The sequence below is a fragment of the Lithobates pipiens genome, unplaced genomic scaffold, assembly GCF_037356315.1.
Source record: "Lithobates pipiens isolate NorthernLeopardFrog02 unplaced genomic scaffold, aLitPip1_a1.2 Scaffold_13, whole genome shotgun sequence".
Classification (NCBI taxonomy): domain Eukaryota; kingdom Metazoa; phylum Chordata; class Amphibia; order Anura; family Ranidae; genus Lithobates; species Lithobates pipiens.
Window position 1 is genome coordinate 456444870 of NW_027507718.1, and position 14583 is coordinate 456459452.

At 39.7% G+C, this 14583-nt stretch overlaps 1 protein-coding gene across 1 annotated transcript in view; it reads right to left on the minus strand.

Moving 5' to 3' along the window:
* Nucleotides 1-13791, minus strand: part of LOC143975412 (proton channel OTOP1-like) — a 119780-nt gene extending 105989 nt beyond the window's left edge. The window contains exons 1-3 of the mRNA XM_077477789.1: nucleotides 13587-13791; nucleotides 11617-11967; nucleotides 2416-2552 (exon numbers count right to left, since the gene is read on the minus strand). Of these exons, the coding sequence (XP_077333915.1) occupies nucleotides 2416-2552; nucleotides 11617-11956 (477 nt within the window). The 5' untranslated portion in view covers nucleotides 11957-11967; nucleotides 13587-13791. The remainder of the gene's footprint in view (nucleotides 1-2415; nucleotides 2553-11616; nucleotides 11968-13586) is intronic.
* Nucleotides 13792-14583: the final 792 nt, after the last annotated feature.

Here is a 14583-nt window from a genome sequence, read left to right on the forward strand (position 1 = left end):
TGGACGTCGAATTTCTAGTCCCGTCGTACGTGCCGTACACGTCATCGCGCAAGCTTTCGGCGGACTGTCTGCTCATCGTGTGTGGTCAAGTCCGTTCATTCAAAAGTAGGACGGATTGTCTGTCGGATTGTCTGACGAACTTAGTTGGGCAGACAATCCGCCCGTGTGTACGCGGCCTAAGAGTTATTGAAAAGAGATTGAACAATCAGATTGTATGGTCAGCTTTAAAGAACTTTATTCATATATATATATATAATCTGCCAATCTGCCGCAAATCCGGCAGGAATTTTCTGACCAAAAGCTCTCATCGATCTTTTTCTGGCTGAATTTTCGATCGCGTGTACGAAGCATTAGTCACAGACTTGGAACAAGCATGCAGAAAATGAAAGTCAGAGAAAGGTTGAAACTCTATCTTTATATTAGTCCAGGACCCGAGACTCTGAATGCATTAAAAGCAAAGCAATTGTATGGCAGCCAGAGAACTAGCATTTTTAAAAGGGGAGGTTCGATAGGGCAGCCTTTTCTCATGACAGGTTTCCTTTAAAGGTGCTCGGATTGTTTTCTAAAAATCATCGAAAACAGTAGTTGTCAACTTACAACATATATATAATCAACTGTGGCCCCTGACATCACCAGGTGGTCACATAACATTCATTATATATAATATCACACTGTCACACAGATTAGATGAAACGGTCAGACACTGTGTACATGTTACAGGCATCACTGGAGACATGCTGCAGAAGACAGTCAAAGACTGCAGACATGTTACAGCTTAGAGACTGTGAACATACTACAGGTGCCATGAAGACTGGTGATAAGCTGCAGGAGACAGACTGGGGACATGTTACATGAGACTGTTAAAGATCATTGCAGTGCCAATACAGCCCCTTTGTAAATCAGTGTTACCATTATCGAATGCTGGGGTCCAAATAGGATTGCTACATGTTTACATACTATAAGAGAATATCTTGCTTTTCAACTTGAAATGCTGTGTCCCTTATTGGTTCAATATGCAGGGGATGCAAAGATGAGGAATGTTAGAAAAGGGTGACATGGGATGTAGAGGTGAACAGTGTTGGAAAAGGGAGGCAGGAGGTGCAGAGGTGAGCAGTTTTGGCAGGGAACTCAGAGATGAGCACTGTTGGAAGAGGGTGTCAGTGGGTACAGGGGTGAGTAGTTTTGGCAGACGGAGGCAGGGGATGCAAAGGCAAGCAGTTTTGGAAGAGGGTGGCAGGAGATGCAGAGGTGAGTGGAATTGGAAGAGGGTGGTATGGGGTGAAACAGTGTTGGAAGAAGGTGACCAGGGGTGCAGAGATGAGCAGCTTTGGAAGAGGGTGGCGAAGAGTGTAAAAGTGAGCAATTCTGGAAGAGTGTTGCGGAGGTGAGCAGTATTGGAAGAGGATGGCAGGGGTGCAGGGTAGAGCAGTGTTGAAAGAGGATGGCAGGGGTAAGCAGTATTGGAAATGGAGTGTAGAGGTGACCCTGGTGCTGAGGTCGATGTCTCGGATGCTGGGTTTTGGACTGTTGGGAAGCACCAGTCTCCGCTTCCCACCGGCAGCAGTGCAGCAATCACACAGATTGTAGGTGCAGCACAGAGACCAGGGGAGATAGCTGCATCATTGGTAAGTGGAGGAGACCTACATAACTGAATAACACAAACCTTGCACTGCATGGGCTGGACAGATGTGTCACCTGCCTGGTGCCTGTATGTCTGTTGATATACTTTGCAGGTATTTAATGATTACATGGCTGCAAGGTTATCAACAGACATACATAGCAGGCAATAGGCAGGCAAAAAAGTTTATACTCATACAATAAAAAAAATGTGAATTCATAAATTCATATTTTGCATTCCCAAACTTATTTGGTTGTGAAGGGGGCTCTCCATGTGGAACCTAGGAGAAGGCGACATCATCTTCCAACGCCTATAAAATACCATTTGATCTCCACCTGCTACTCCACACTCTTTCCTTATTTTTCCACAGCAGGATGGCTTCGCTAGGTCCAAGAGTCACACAGCAAGAGCCAAAAATCTGTAGATTGAGCACTAAGAATCTAAAGTCAATGGGTATGTTAGGCTACAAGAACTAATTAAGAAGTACCCAGAGACATCTGCTGTCTCTTCATGTCCATACTATAAATTTGGGGATAATAATTACACAGTACAAGAAACTACTGGGCAGTAATAACATGGTGAGATAAAAAGCCTAATGACAGGACAACGTCATAGGAATATAGCCTACCTAACAATTAAGGTTCAATTACAAGAACAATTGGCAATTCATTGTGTGGATTGGATGCAATCAGACATGATTCTTATGTGAAGATTAAAAAGGATACCTACACAAAAAATCTCCACATACCTCTTGCAGGTTTTAGTGTTAATTGGTAATAATTTAGAAATCCTCCTACCTGTAAAAGTGTGTGGATGGTGTGAGTCACAGGAAATATCCCCTCGGTTATGGATAAACATTCAGAAAACCCAATGTAGTAGCCAATTTTGAATGAATCCAAAATAAGAGTAATAACTGCAAAAAGTGTAATACCACCTGCAATTGAAAAAAAAATTGTTGACTTTATATAGCAATACATTCAAATGTCATTCAAAAATGAAAGCAGAACTGTAGGCAGATAAAGAGGACTCATGTTTTCTGTTTTATCTTATTCAGAGAGTGGTTCAATTAATTGCAGATTTAGTTAATTAACTAAACTGGAGAGTTAAAGACCATATTCAGCCTAAGCCTATCTCTTAAAGAAGTTGTAAACTCCACTTGGTAATGTTTACCTACAGATAAGCCTATAATAAAGCTTACCTGTAGGTAAAATTATATCTCCTAAACATGCACTGTTTAGGAGATATTCGCCCTGAAATCACTGGTGCATGCGCTCTGAAGGTCCGGCATACCTTTCCGTAACTTCAGAGCTTCATGCTGGAATCAAAAGGTTTCTGCACGCATGTGCGAGAGTGATGTCATCACAGCTCCGGCCAATCACAGCACCAAGCTCGCGAACCCAGAAGAAAGAGAGGGGGAGCATGTCAGCCCTCTCAGTGGTGACTTTACAGCGCTGGAGGGCTTTGTTCCAAGGTGAGTATTTCATAATATGCTAGTATGCGATGTATACTAGCACATTATGCCATTGCCTTGCAGGTTTTTTTTTCTTTTTTTAACATCCCCATTTTACAACCGCCTTAAATTATGCACGCAGTTCCTTATTGAAGATACCACTGAATGTCATCTTTCCCACCTGCATAGGATTCACACATTTTTATTGATACATGCATTATGTCACAAATGAATGGGCTGCTATCACACCCCAACTAACCTTTTAATGCACCTACACTTTTTTCCAGTGTACTACAATGTACAGGTGGCTCACATCTATGTATCTTAGTGTGCTAAAATGCAAGTCTGTTGTGGTGCTTTGGGGATGCAACAACTTTGGGTGTGCATGTGCCAGTATCCTGCATGGGCATTCTCATTTGAGTGAAAACGCATGCCGGATTGTTGTTTGGACATGTGCAGGCACACACATCCAATTCCATAACTGGTGTCAAATGTCCTTTTAAAAAAAGGATTGGTGACAGATGGCTGCTGGATGATCCTTAGTTAGTCCATGAACCCTGCTTCCATATTCCTTGATTTTAAACTTATATTGATTTCCTGTTACTGACTCACCCTGCCCTTGAATTTCCCTCTGTCTAATACCTGGTTGTGACCTCAGCTTGTTTAAGGACTTCAGTTCTACTGCTCAACTATGTATAACTTGGCTTTGGCTCCTGACCACTCCATTATCTCCAATCCTACTGACCACCCATGTATGACCTTGGTCTGGCTTCCAACCTTGTCTCTCTACTCTACATCCTACTCTCATCTACATCCTACTGAAATTATGTGTGTGACCTTGGCTTCGCCCTCAATTTCGACACTGCTACTCTTTAGTTCTTCCTTGCTGGTCCTATCTTGCATAATGTCTGACTACTTGGGGTGTCAGCATCCCGCCAGCTGCTACCTGACCTGCTCCTTTTTCCTTCACGACGATTGTTCCGAGACCCCCATATCCCAGCTAGAGAGTTACTCTGCTGACCACTTCCAGGAGCAGCTACTAGTGAACTGGACATTTGGCATCCATTCCATTTTTGGCCTTGTTCTTCTAGTCACTACCTCTATGGGTGTCTGGATCAGAGCCTCAAGAGAAGCCCTTTCACTCACTTTGGCCTCTAACCAGGTACATGACAGTGGGTTTGCATTCCCATACAAGTCTATAGAAATGCAACACCCTTTTAAACAGCTCAAATGCAGGTCAGAAGGTCAACTGCAGGTCCAATGCTGCTGTCACTGAATTCTGAATGATCTCAGAAACATCTCATACTAATGTCAAACTGCTGCTATCAACACCTGCCCAAAACCTGTCAACACCTGCCTATAGATGGTTGTCACAGACATAGTTATCCCCAGTCAAGGGTTTTCCCTTACCTTCTGCTCTAGAAACCACTCAACATTTTTGGTTTTCCCTTCACTTCCTGTCTTGGGGACAATGGTCATCAGAACTAAAGTAAAACTGCCTTTACATACACTTTACTTTAAAAGTTTAGCTCCAAAGAGGTGGAGTTATATAACTGGATGTTATTTAGGTACATAACTCTTGCCACCCTAAGCTCTACCTCATCCAATGGGCCTAACCTTTTTTCTGTACAGCGTACAGTCAAAGGAGCCTTTTTCCATTAGCCTATTTATATTCAGTAACACAGTTACGCACTGTCCATGATATTTGTTTTTATTTACATGAATAGCTACATTTTCAAGACAAGCTTTCAGGGCATACCCCTTTCTTCTAAGGCAGAGGCCTCAAAACTATGGCCCAGGGGCCAGATGTGGCCCTTTGCTTGCTTTTATGTGTCCCTCAAGGCACAATTAAATCCACTGATACCAATAATGGGGCATAATTCCCCCCCGACTGACACCAATGAATGGGAACAATTTCTCCCAATGACACCAACAATGGGACACAATGAGGGGGCACAATTTTTTCAATGACACCAATGCTGGGACACAATTTCTCCCAATGACACCAATGAAGGGGCACAATTCCTCCAACCACCACCAACAATGGGATACAATTTCTCCCAATGACACCAACAATGGCATCCAGTAACACCAATGATAAGCACAATTCCTCCCAGTGACACCAAAGATGTGGCATTGCAACCCCCTGTGAGTTTTCAATGCACGCAGAGGTTAGGACCCTTTTTACTTCCAATGACCACAGTCTGGTCCCCATAAAATCTGAAGGACAGTAAACTGGCCCTTTGTTTAGGAAGTTTAGAGACCCCTGTTCTAAGGTATGGACAGTACTGATACAGATTTAGCAAATTGTTAAGGAGAATCTGAAAGACAACAATTTTTGCTTCTAATTAACATTGCTAAAACCTTGTGTTTTAGTACTGCTTGGACCTTAGAAGAAGGGGATAAACTCAGAAAGCTTGTCCTGAAAATGTAACTGTTAGTGGGAATAAAAGAAGTGTCATGAACATTACTCAAATTTGTTATTGCAATAGTGCAATAATGTGGCTACAATTTAATAATTTTAGCAGGCTTTTAGCCTGATACCCTCAGATGAAGTTGGAAGTGACGAAACATGTCAGAGTGGGACTGTATGGCAACTGGAAGTGACGCCATGCGCACGTGGTTTGACTGGTGAGATTGGTGAGATTTGTGTGCTGGCTGTACTAATCTGGGCGTATCTGATGTCCTAAATGTTTTTTTGCTTGGGTTTAAATAAACTAGTTCAAAACGGGATTATGCAATGTGAGCCTCTTTTTTTCTTCTGAGTCTTAGCCATGTATGGAGCTTATGGGGAGCTGACTGAATGTCCTTAAAAGAGCGGAAATGCATGAAAAGGAAATCTTATGAATGTCTTTTTGTCAATCAGTAAAATGAGAGGCAATAACTTTTGGTGAGTGTGATGACAAAAGGGAGTGGTGTCACACTTGTTTCACCATGGTAGTGGAGTAAAATTAGTGCACAAGTATTGGAATAGGAATATTGAGTGTTCAAGTCTATGAAGATATCACAGATTGATTTGTGCATGCATTTATGAATGTTATATGTATTCTACGGACTTCACTATTATAGGCACAGCGATTTTGGGTGTTTTATTACACGTTTTATGTAAGATATATTAAGTTTAGTTGCGCTACCAGAGAGAACACTTAACTGTTTTATTCTCTCTTTTTTTTAATTAGGCTTTTAGCTTAGTACATTAAAAGTTAAGGTAACATTTCTTACTTCTTGTTGATTTTGTTTAAAAATTGGACCATAAAAATTACATTTACTGTAAATCGGTTAGACTCTGCAATAAGAAATCCTACCCTATTTTTCAATGAAGCCAGACAATTCATCATTTAAAGTGGTTGTAAGGTAAAAGGTGTTGATGGCCTTTGCTATTTTGCTGAGAAATGGTAAATAAAATAATATATTTTTCCTCTGCCACAAATGCAGGGATTATATATGCAGTAGTCCCCACAGTATAAACATCAGTTCCATTAAAAATAATTGATTTTTAAAAGGTCAGTCTCTCCAAAGCTGATATTTAAGCTACAGGTGGGCGCTGATGTTATTTAGAAAGTTCTCAAAACTTTTCCAACCCACTATAGAGCCTCACTAGTCTGCATTTTCATAGATTTAAAAAAGGAAACTAATCCAACAAGGCACAGCTTTCTGATTTCAGACAGTATTCAGGGACATTTTGTGAAGCATTTTTTAAAGATAAGGAATGCAGTGTTTGGATTTTATGACGTAGTGTAAACTTTCATTTGCTGTTGCTTTTGTCATGCAAAATCAATTGCATCTCAAATACATCCCAAACTGATTTCATATGGACCTACTACTGACTTCAAAAGCATGCCATTGTTTGGGTTTGTTCTGTACTTTACTTGGTTCTCTGTTGGAAGCCCATGTACATTAGTCATAGGGTTTCTGTTTTGCCCATGCAATAAAATACAATCCAACATTACAGGGAGGGCAATGTGTGTGTGAGTGTGTGTATATATGTGTGTATATATATATATATATATATATATATATATATATATACATATTGTATTGTATTTAGCAACATTTTTTTTTCATATAGCACAGCTACTGGGGTTTGGATCCTTGAACACCTACATGGAGTTTGCCTGGTCTCTCTGTGCTTGTGTAAGTTTCCTCCTGGTACTCCAGTTTAGTCCCACACCCCAGAGGCTTGCTAGCATGTTAACTGGCCCAACTATGTGTATATACGCATGTGAAATAGGGACTTTAGATTGTAAATGCCTTGAGGACAACAATCTACAGTATACATAAAGCACTGCATGAATTTTGCGCACTATATAAATAAACAGTAAAGTGTGCAAATCAGAAAAGTTGAAGTGGTTAAAGTGGTCGTAAAGCCTAAACATTTTTTACCTTAATGCATTCCTTGCATTAAGGTAAACCATTTTAGGTGTCAGCATCCCCCCTCACCCCCCTTTTATCTACTTGAGCCCTTATTTAATCCAGCACCATTCACCTCTGCAGCTCTTCTCTCCCCTCACTTCCGGGTCTCGCTGGCCTTGCTGAGGCACCAGAAGCCATTGGTTTCCAGTGCTGTCAGTCAAAACCAGTGACAAGGGAGCAGGGGGAGGGGCAGAGTCCTGCTGTCTGTGTCAATAGACACAGCAGCGGGACTCGGGTGCGACCTGCTTCCCATAGGGGCAATGGACAGAGGGGAGGGGCCAGGAGCGCCGGCAGGGGACCCGAAAAGAGGAGGTTTGTTGTTTGATTTTTTTTTTTTTTATTTACCTTTACAAACACTTTAGTTGTATACATGTTATAGATCAGTTATTTAAAGCAGCAAAGGGGTTTATTTACTAAAGCTGGAGAGTGCAAAGTCAAGTTCACTGCTGCATAGAAACAAATCAGTTCCCAGAATTTATTGTCAAAGCCTAATTGAACAAACTGAGGTTAGAAGGTGATTGGTTTCTATGCAGATGTGAGCCTGATTTTGCACTCTCCAGCTTAACTACTAGCCGTCCAGCCGCCGTCATACAGCGGCAGGTCGGCTCTCTCCCGCAAATCACTGTAGCTGTACGTCAGCCCTTTAAACAGCTATAGCAGGCGTGCGCAACCGATGCATGGCAGGGGACCAATGCGTGTGGCCGGCAGTCATGAGAGCCAGAATGGGTATTTGTGTGTGTGTAAACACATAAAAATACCTGTTCTGTCAGGAGAGACAGATCGTCTTTCCTACTAAGTAGGAACAGCGATATGTCTCCTCCTCTAGTCAATGTCCCATCCTACCACAGTAAGAAATACAAATGAGGGAACACATTTAACCCCTCGAGTGCCCGCTAGTGTTAACCCCTTCCCGTCCAGTGACTTTACACAGTAATTAGTGCATTTTTATAGCACTGATTGCTGTAAAAATGTCAACAATCCCAAAAATGTGTCAAAAGCATCTGATCTGTCAACTGCGATGTTGCAGTTCTGATAAAAATCGCAGATTGCCGCCATTAATAGTAAAAAAAAAAAAAAAATCATAAAAATGCCATAAATCTATCCCCATTTTTGTAGAGGCTATAACTTTTGCGCAAACCAATCTATATACGCTTATTGCGATTTATTTTTTATTTATTTTTTTACCAAAAATATGTAGAAGAATATATATCGGCCAAAACTGATGAAGAAATTCGCTTTTTTTTTAAATTGGGGGATATTTATTATATATAAACTAATTTATTTTTTTATATCAAAATTTTCGCTCTTTTTTTGTTTATAGCGCAAACAATGAAAAACGCAGAGGTGATCCAGTTCCACCAAAAGAAAGCTCTATTTGCTGGGTACCATGTTGCATGACTGCACAATTGTCAGTTAAAGTGACGCAGTGCTGTATCCCAAAATATGAACTGATCATTACGAGGACAAATCCTTCTGGGGCTGAAGTGGTTAAGTAAATAAACCCCAAAGTGTCAGCATCATAGTCAGAAAATGAGTAATTTCAGAAGAACAGAGAATGAGGGTCTCTGTTTTCTCTAGTATATCTACTATATTTATACAACAAACATCTTCCTATAGAAAAGATAATTCTGGGATCACATCCCTGAACAGTATACTTGAATAAAGGCTTCAGAATCCACTAAAATCATCATTAAGCAATAGACATGCGTTGTTCGTTTCATACGAATCAAAAATTCCTAAGATTTTCCATAAATTCGTACATTCGGGAGGATCTGAAATACGAATTGCTATGCTTCTGAATTTTGTACGAAATACGAAATTTCATTTACGAATTTTGGATCCAAATTCTGTTACAACGGAAACATGACTAGTGTTTTGTTGACCAATCAGAGGTTTTCTTCTGCTGCTCAGTGAGGGTTGGGAAAATGACCTTTTTTAATATGGGAGTGGGAGACTGGTACTGGTAGTCAATGGGAGATTCAGAATCGGACAAAATAAGAATTTTCGTTAATTACGATTATTCGTTATGATGAAACCCAGGAAGTCAGCACAGCACAGGGATAGTGGGAGCCCCAGATAATGATAAATTCATCATAACAAACGTTCGTAATTGTTCTGAAAAGTTAAGGAACCTAACGAAAATTCATATTTTGTACGAATCCAAATTGAATTTCGGAAACGAATTACGAAATACAAATTAACGGCTAATACAAAACGGAACGAAACAAAACAAATTTATTGACGACGCACGTCTATTAAGCAATCAAAAAGGTAATATGTATTTTTTTTTTATTATTAAGGGCAACCTGCTCCCATAAAAAATGCGCTTAAAAATACAGCTGTAGAGGGATTTTTACAGTGTTTAAATCTTTTTAAACAATGTAATATTGCTAGCAAAACTTTTTTTAACTGGAGAAAAAAAAGCATATGGAAAAATGTAGAGTAGTCTTCCAATGTAACCAATTCTAGACAACTGTAGATTGTTTCAAAAAAGGTCTTCTAATACTTACAAGGGCTTGGACTTGACCCGTACACACAAGCGGATGGAATTCCTCTCAAGCTTGGCTTGCATACACACAGTCACACAAAAGTTCTCTGAACTTTCAACCGTCAAGAATGCTGTGATGTACAACACTACGACAATCCGAGAAAATGAAGCTCAATACTTCCAAGCATGCGTCAAATTGTTTCCGAGCACGCGTAGGAATTTTGTACAAACGATCGGAATTTCCCATCAAAACTTTTTCCGACTGAAAAATAGAGAACTTGCTCTCAATCTTTTGCTGGCTGGAATTCTGCCAGTAAAAATCCGATGGAGCATACACACGGTCGGAATTTCTGACCTAAAGCTCACATCCGACCTTTACTGGTAGAATTTCTGATCGTGTGTATGGGGCTTAAGTTATCTAATTGCCTTAAGGGATTGGGAAGGAATGGTTTATCTTCTAGAGCAAACTTGTCCATGATTTAAGGGTTTTTGAATAGGGAGGCTTAGACATTGGAAAATGGAAGGTGTTATTAGTTGAACTCAATGGACATGTTTCTTTTTTTAAACAAATTTGCTTTAAATAAAAATTCCAATACACACTATTAACATCTATATTGGTTACCTATCATTTTTACAGTGCTTAAATATTTTTAAACATTGTAATTTTGCTTGAAAAGGACACAAGAAAACAATTTTTTGACTGGAGAAACAAAAAATGTGGAATAGTCTTCCAATGGAACCAGTTCTAGACAACCATAGATTGTTTAAAAAAAGGGCTTCTAATACCTACAAGGGATGGCATCATAGAGGGTTGAGTAAATAAGTTATCTAATTGCCCTTAAGGGATTGGGTTATCTTCTAGAGCAGTGGTCACCACACTGCAGCCCTGGGGCCAGATATGGCCCTTTGCTTGCCTTTATCCAGCCCTTAGGGCACTGTTCCACTTGCTGATATGTGATAATACTCCCAATGACACCAATGAGTCGGCAATATTCCGCCCACTAACACCAACGATTAGGCATTATTCCCCTCACTGACGCCAGCGATGGGGTACCACTCCTCCCACTGCAACCAGTGATGGAGCACTATTCCTCACAATGATACCAACGATGAGGCACTATTTCTCCCAGTGACACCAACAATAGGGCTCTATTCCTCTCACTGAAAGCAATGTCTGGCCCTCCTAATGTCTGAAGGACAGTAAACTGTCTCTTTGTTCAGGAAGTTTGGAGACCCCTGTTCTAGAGCCAACTTGACCATCATTCAAGTTTTTTTTTCACTTTCCTCTGGATGATAAGGAAGTTTAGACATTAGAACATGTACGCTGTTATTATTTGAACCCAGTGGACATGTATCTTGTTTTCAACAAATTTGCTTAGAAAATAAATTCCAACAAGCACTATTAACATCTATATTGGTTACCCTTAATAGCCTTAATGTAACATGCTTAGTTCCAAGGTTAGTATAAGACTTACAGGATAAGAAGACTTTAAATGCGGGTTGTGGGTTAACGTGTTTTAGCCAAAAATATAACCGATATTTCTGTTGTTCACCCTTTTTTAAACACCTCTATGTGGCATCTATTAGAGACAGTTTTAATGATCCTCAGATTCCTAAAGGAAATTATTAGGCATATCAGTCACTTACATCTTAGCCATCTGGCTCCCGCATCCGTATCCTTCTCTATAATCGTCCTCCTCTGAGTGTAGCTCCCAAATATGTACCAGAGCATCCAGACCAACTGGATGAGCATTAGTGTTATCAGATAGGAGAGGAGATCTCTGTCTGTTATCCCAACAGCATGGATGGCCCATGCGAACATCAGCAACAGCCCGGCTAGGAAGATATTGAAGCCATACTGGCTGCTGAGGATCTCTGCGTTCTTCTGTGGATAGTTACGAATCAAATTAAAGTGTAATTTCTTCCCCTCCACCTTCTGGGCTTTATCTGAGGAGGACAATGTGTCTGATCTCTGCTCTTCGGCCATCCTTTTCTTTTCTGCAATGCAAAAAGGGAAACCGCTAGAAACACCAGGAAAGACTATTAAGACAAAGTAAACCCTTCATTGAATAAAAACAGAGCCTGCCATTTATTTTCTCCTTCTGAAAATGCTAATTTCCTGTCCTTATCTGTATATTTGTTTCAGATCAGTCAATCAAGGTATTAAAGAATGTGGCAGTATAACAATCAGGCAACTAGTATTTTCAGAAGGACAGCTCAGCAATGGCAGACTCTGTTTTCTATTACAACAGGTTGCGAATAAAAAGCCATTTGAGAACAAAAGTTTAGTTTTGATTATGAGTAGATGCTGGTGACCTGCATAATTTAAATACTACTTAAGTCTACTTAAGGCTACTAAATCTCTTGTTAAAATCCCCTGCCCTGCCCTAAATCTTACGCATCCTGCTTCATTTTACATAAAAATAAATAAAAAAGTATAAAAAGTGGGGCTTCATCAAAATTTCCACTGCAGGTGAGCAGACATGATAACTCATGTTGGGCTGCCATGAAAAGTAATAGTAATTTTGCTTTTGTTTATATCAGTCCTTCAGCATCTACCCAAAAATGAAACATTCGTTTTGGGTGAACTGATCCTTTAAATATTTAATTTTAAAACGTATTTGATGACATGCAAATGACCAAATAATGTGGCATTTTCTATAATAACAAACAAGAGATCAGCTTTTAGAAGTGCTATAATTGAGTTAATGAATGCTATTTTTGATTGGTTTCTGTAAGGTGCAATACATAACTTTTTTTGTTTTTAAACTACAAAAGGATAAATCAAGCATACAATTATTAGACTGTGCCAGGAAAGTTAAAACTTAGGGTTTAAAACTTAATTTTTGCAACCAGATGCACATTTCCTTATAGTAATTTAATGCAAATTTAAGGTGAATGTAATGTAACAACATAATGCAAGATTTACAGTGAATGCCACTACTTTGAATAATTACTGTCTGTGTGCAGAAGCTTAGTATAAAGCTTTCTGCCACAGTGTAAGACACTTAACTATAAGGCATTAAAACCCTGTTCTTCCTCTACTGATTACCTATTCTTGGTGTCATAAAATATAAAAAGGACATTTAAATTTTTGCCTTGTCTCAGTAATAATTCTTTCTTTGTGCAGATGGGCAAGGCACACTTTAAAAAAAAAAAAAATAACAAAACAAAGAAAATTCCATAGAAAGGGTTCATACTTAATAAAGAGTTTAGAATCTAATCAAATAATATTTTGTAAATAATTAGATTTTTAAGATTGAAGATTGAACTAATATACCCTAAAAACAGGCAGAAGAAAGAAAACAAAGCTTAAAGTTTAATTTTGGTGCTTTGGAAACGTCTACTGGCTATCAAAGCACGGTCAGTCGTGAGATCCGTCAAATCCTGCAAGAGTTGTAATTTAATCTATTAATTATTGCTAATCTATTGTTTTGGGTTGGTTAGTTCACATACAGACCTTTCATTCATCACAAGAAAAGGTCCGCTAGTTATTAAAATCTTTGGCATCAAGGTTGTAAAAATTGATGTATACCTTAAGCATTTTTTTTTAAGATTTTTAAAAGTGGAAGGCAGTTAACAATACAAACAGGTAAAAAGTCATGAATACATCTTACCACGTCTATTAGTTCTTCAACAATGACTTCTCTCAGTGCAGAAGGAAGCTCAAGGACTGAGTCTAATTTTCTCAAATGGGATATTTTGTCCCAGGCTAAAGCTTGGATTCTTCTTATAGGTATGGTTTTGCTGTAGACGTCAGAAGGATCCAGCCTGCAGGCAGATAGAATTTCACCTGTCACACCTTAGTGCAGCATAGACAGCAGAGGTAGTCCTCTATCCCTCCCTCTCAGGTGAACATGACATTGTGCAAACCTCCTCACTGTCACACAGGGCACAGATGTAGCACAAGGGGAGGCGCACAGAGGTTATGAATAAGTCTATCAAAGCAATGCTGTCACATGCATTACAAAATCATAGTGTCATAGAGCAGAGTAGAAACCACATTTAGGGCTCATGCACAGTGTAATAAACGATGGATATCTAAGCTGGCATAAAGATTCTGCGCATGGAAACGCATATAAGGCTACATTTACAGGGGCGATGGAATGCGGATAGATCGCTGCATTAAGAGACGGATGCAGCAACATTCTCTGCTATTGTCGCATACAAACTTGCTGACTATGCTGAATATATGCAACCAGTTGGTGTGCATCCAAAACTCTGCAGGAACACCAACCCCTGATTCACACAAGTTCGGTAGGAGGCTCCATTTGCATGTAACCACTCGTACAAACAGTTGCATGTAAACCTTGTACAAAGTGGGGTTGATTTACTAAAGGCAAATAGGCTGTTCACTTTGGAATGGCAGTTAGCCCTTGTACCCACGGTTGGACATTCCGACCACAAAATCTGTCGGATTTATTCCAACGGATTTTGTCTGAAACTGGTGTTGCATACACACGGTCGGACAAAGTTGTCTGAAAATCTGATCGTTTGGAACGTGATGACGTTTTTTCGTTACGACTACGTTCAGACTAGTAGCCAATAGCTTTGGTCTCATAATTTGATCTGAGCATGCGTGCCACTTTGTCCGATTGGAATTCTATACAAACG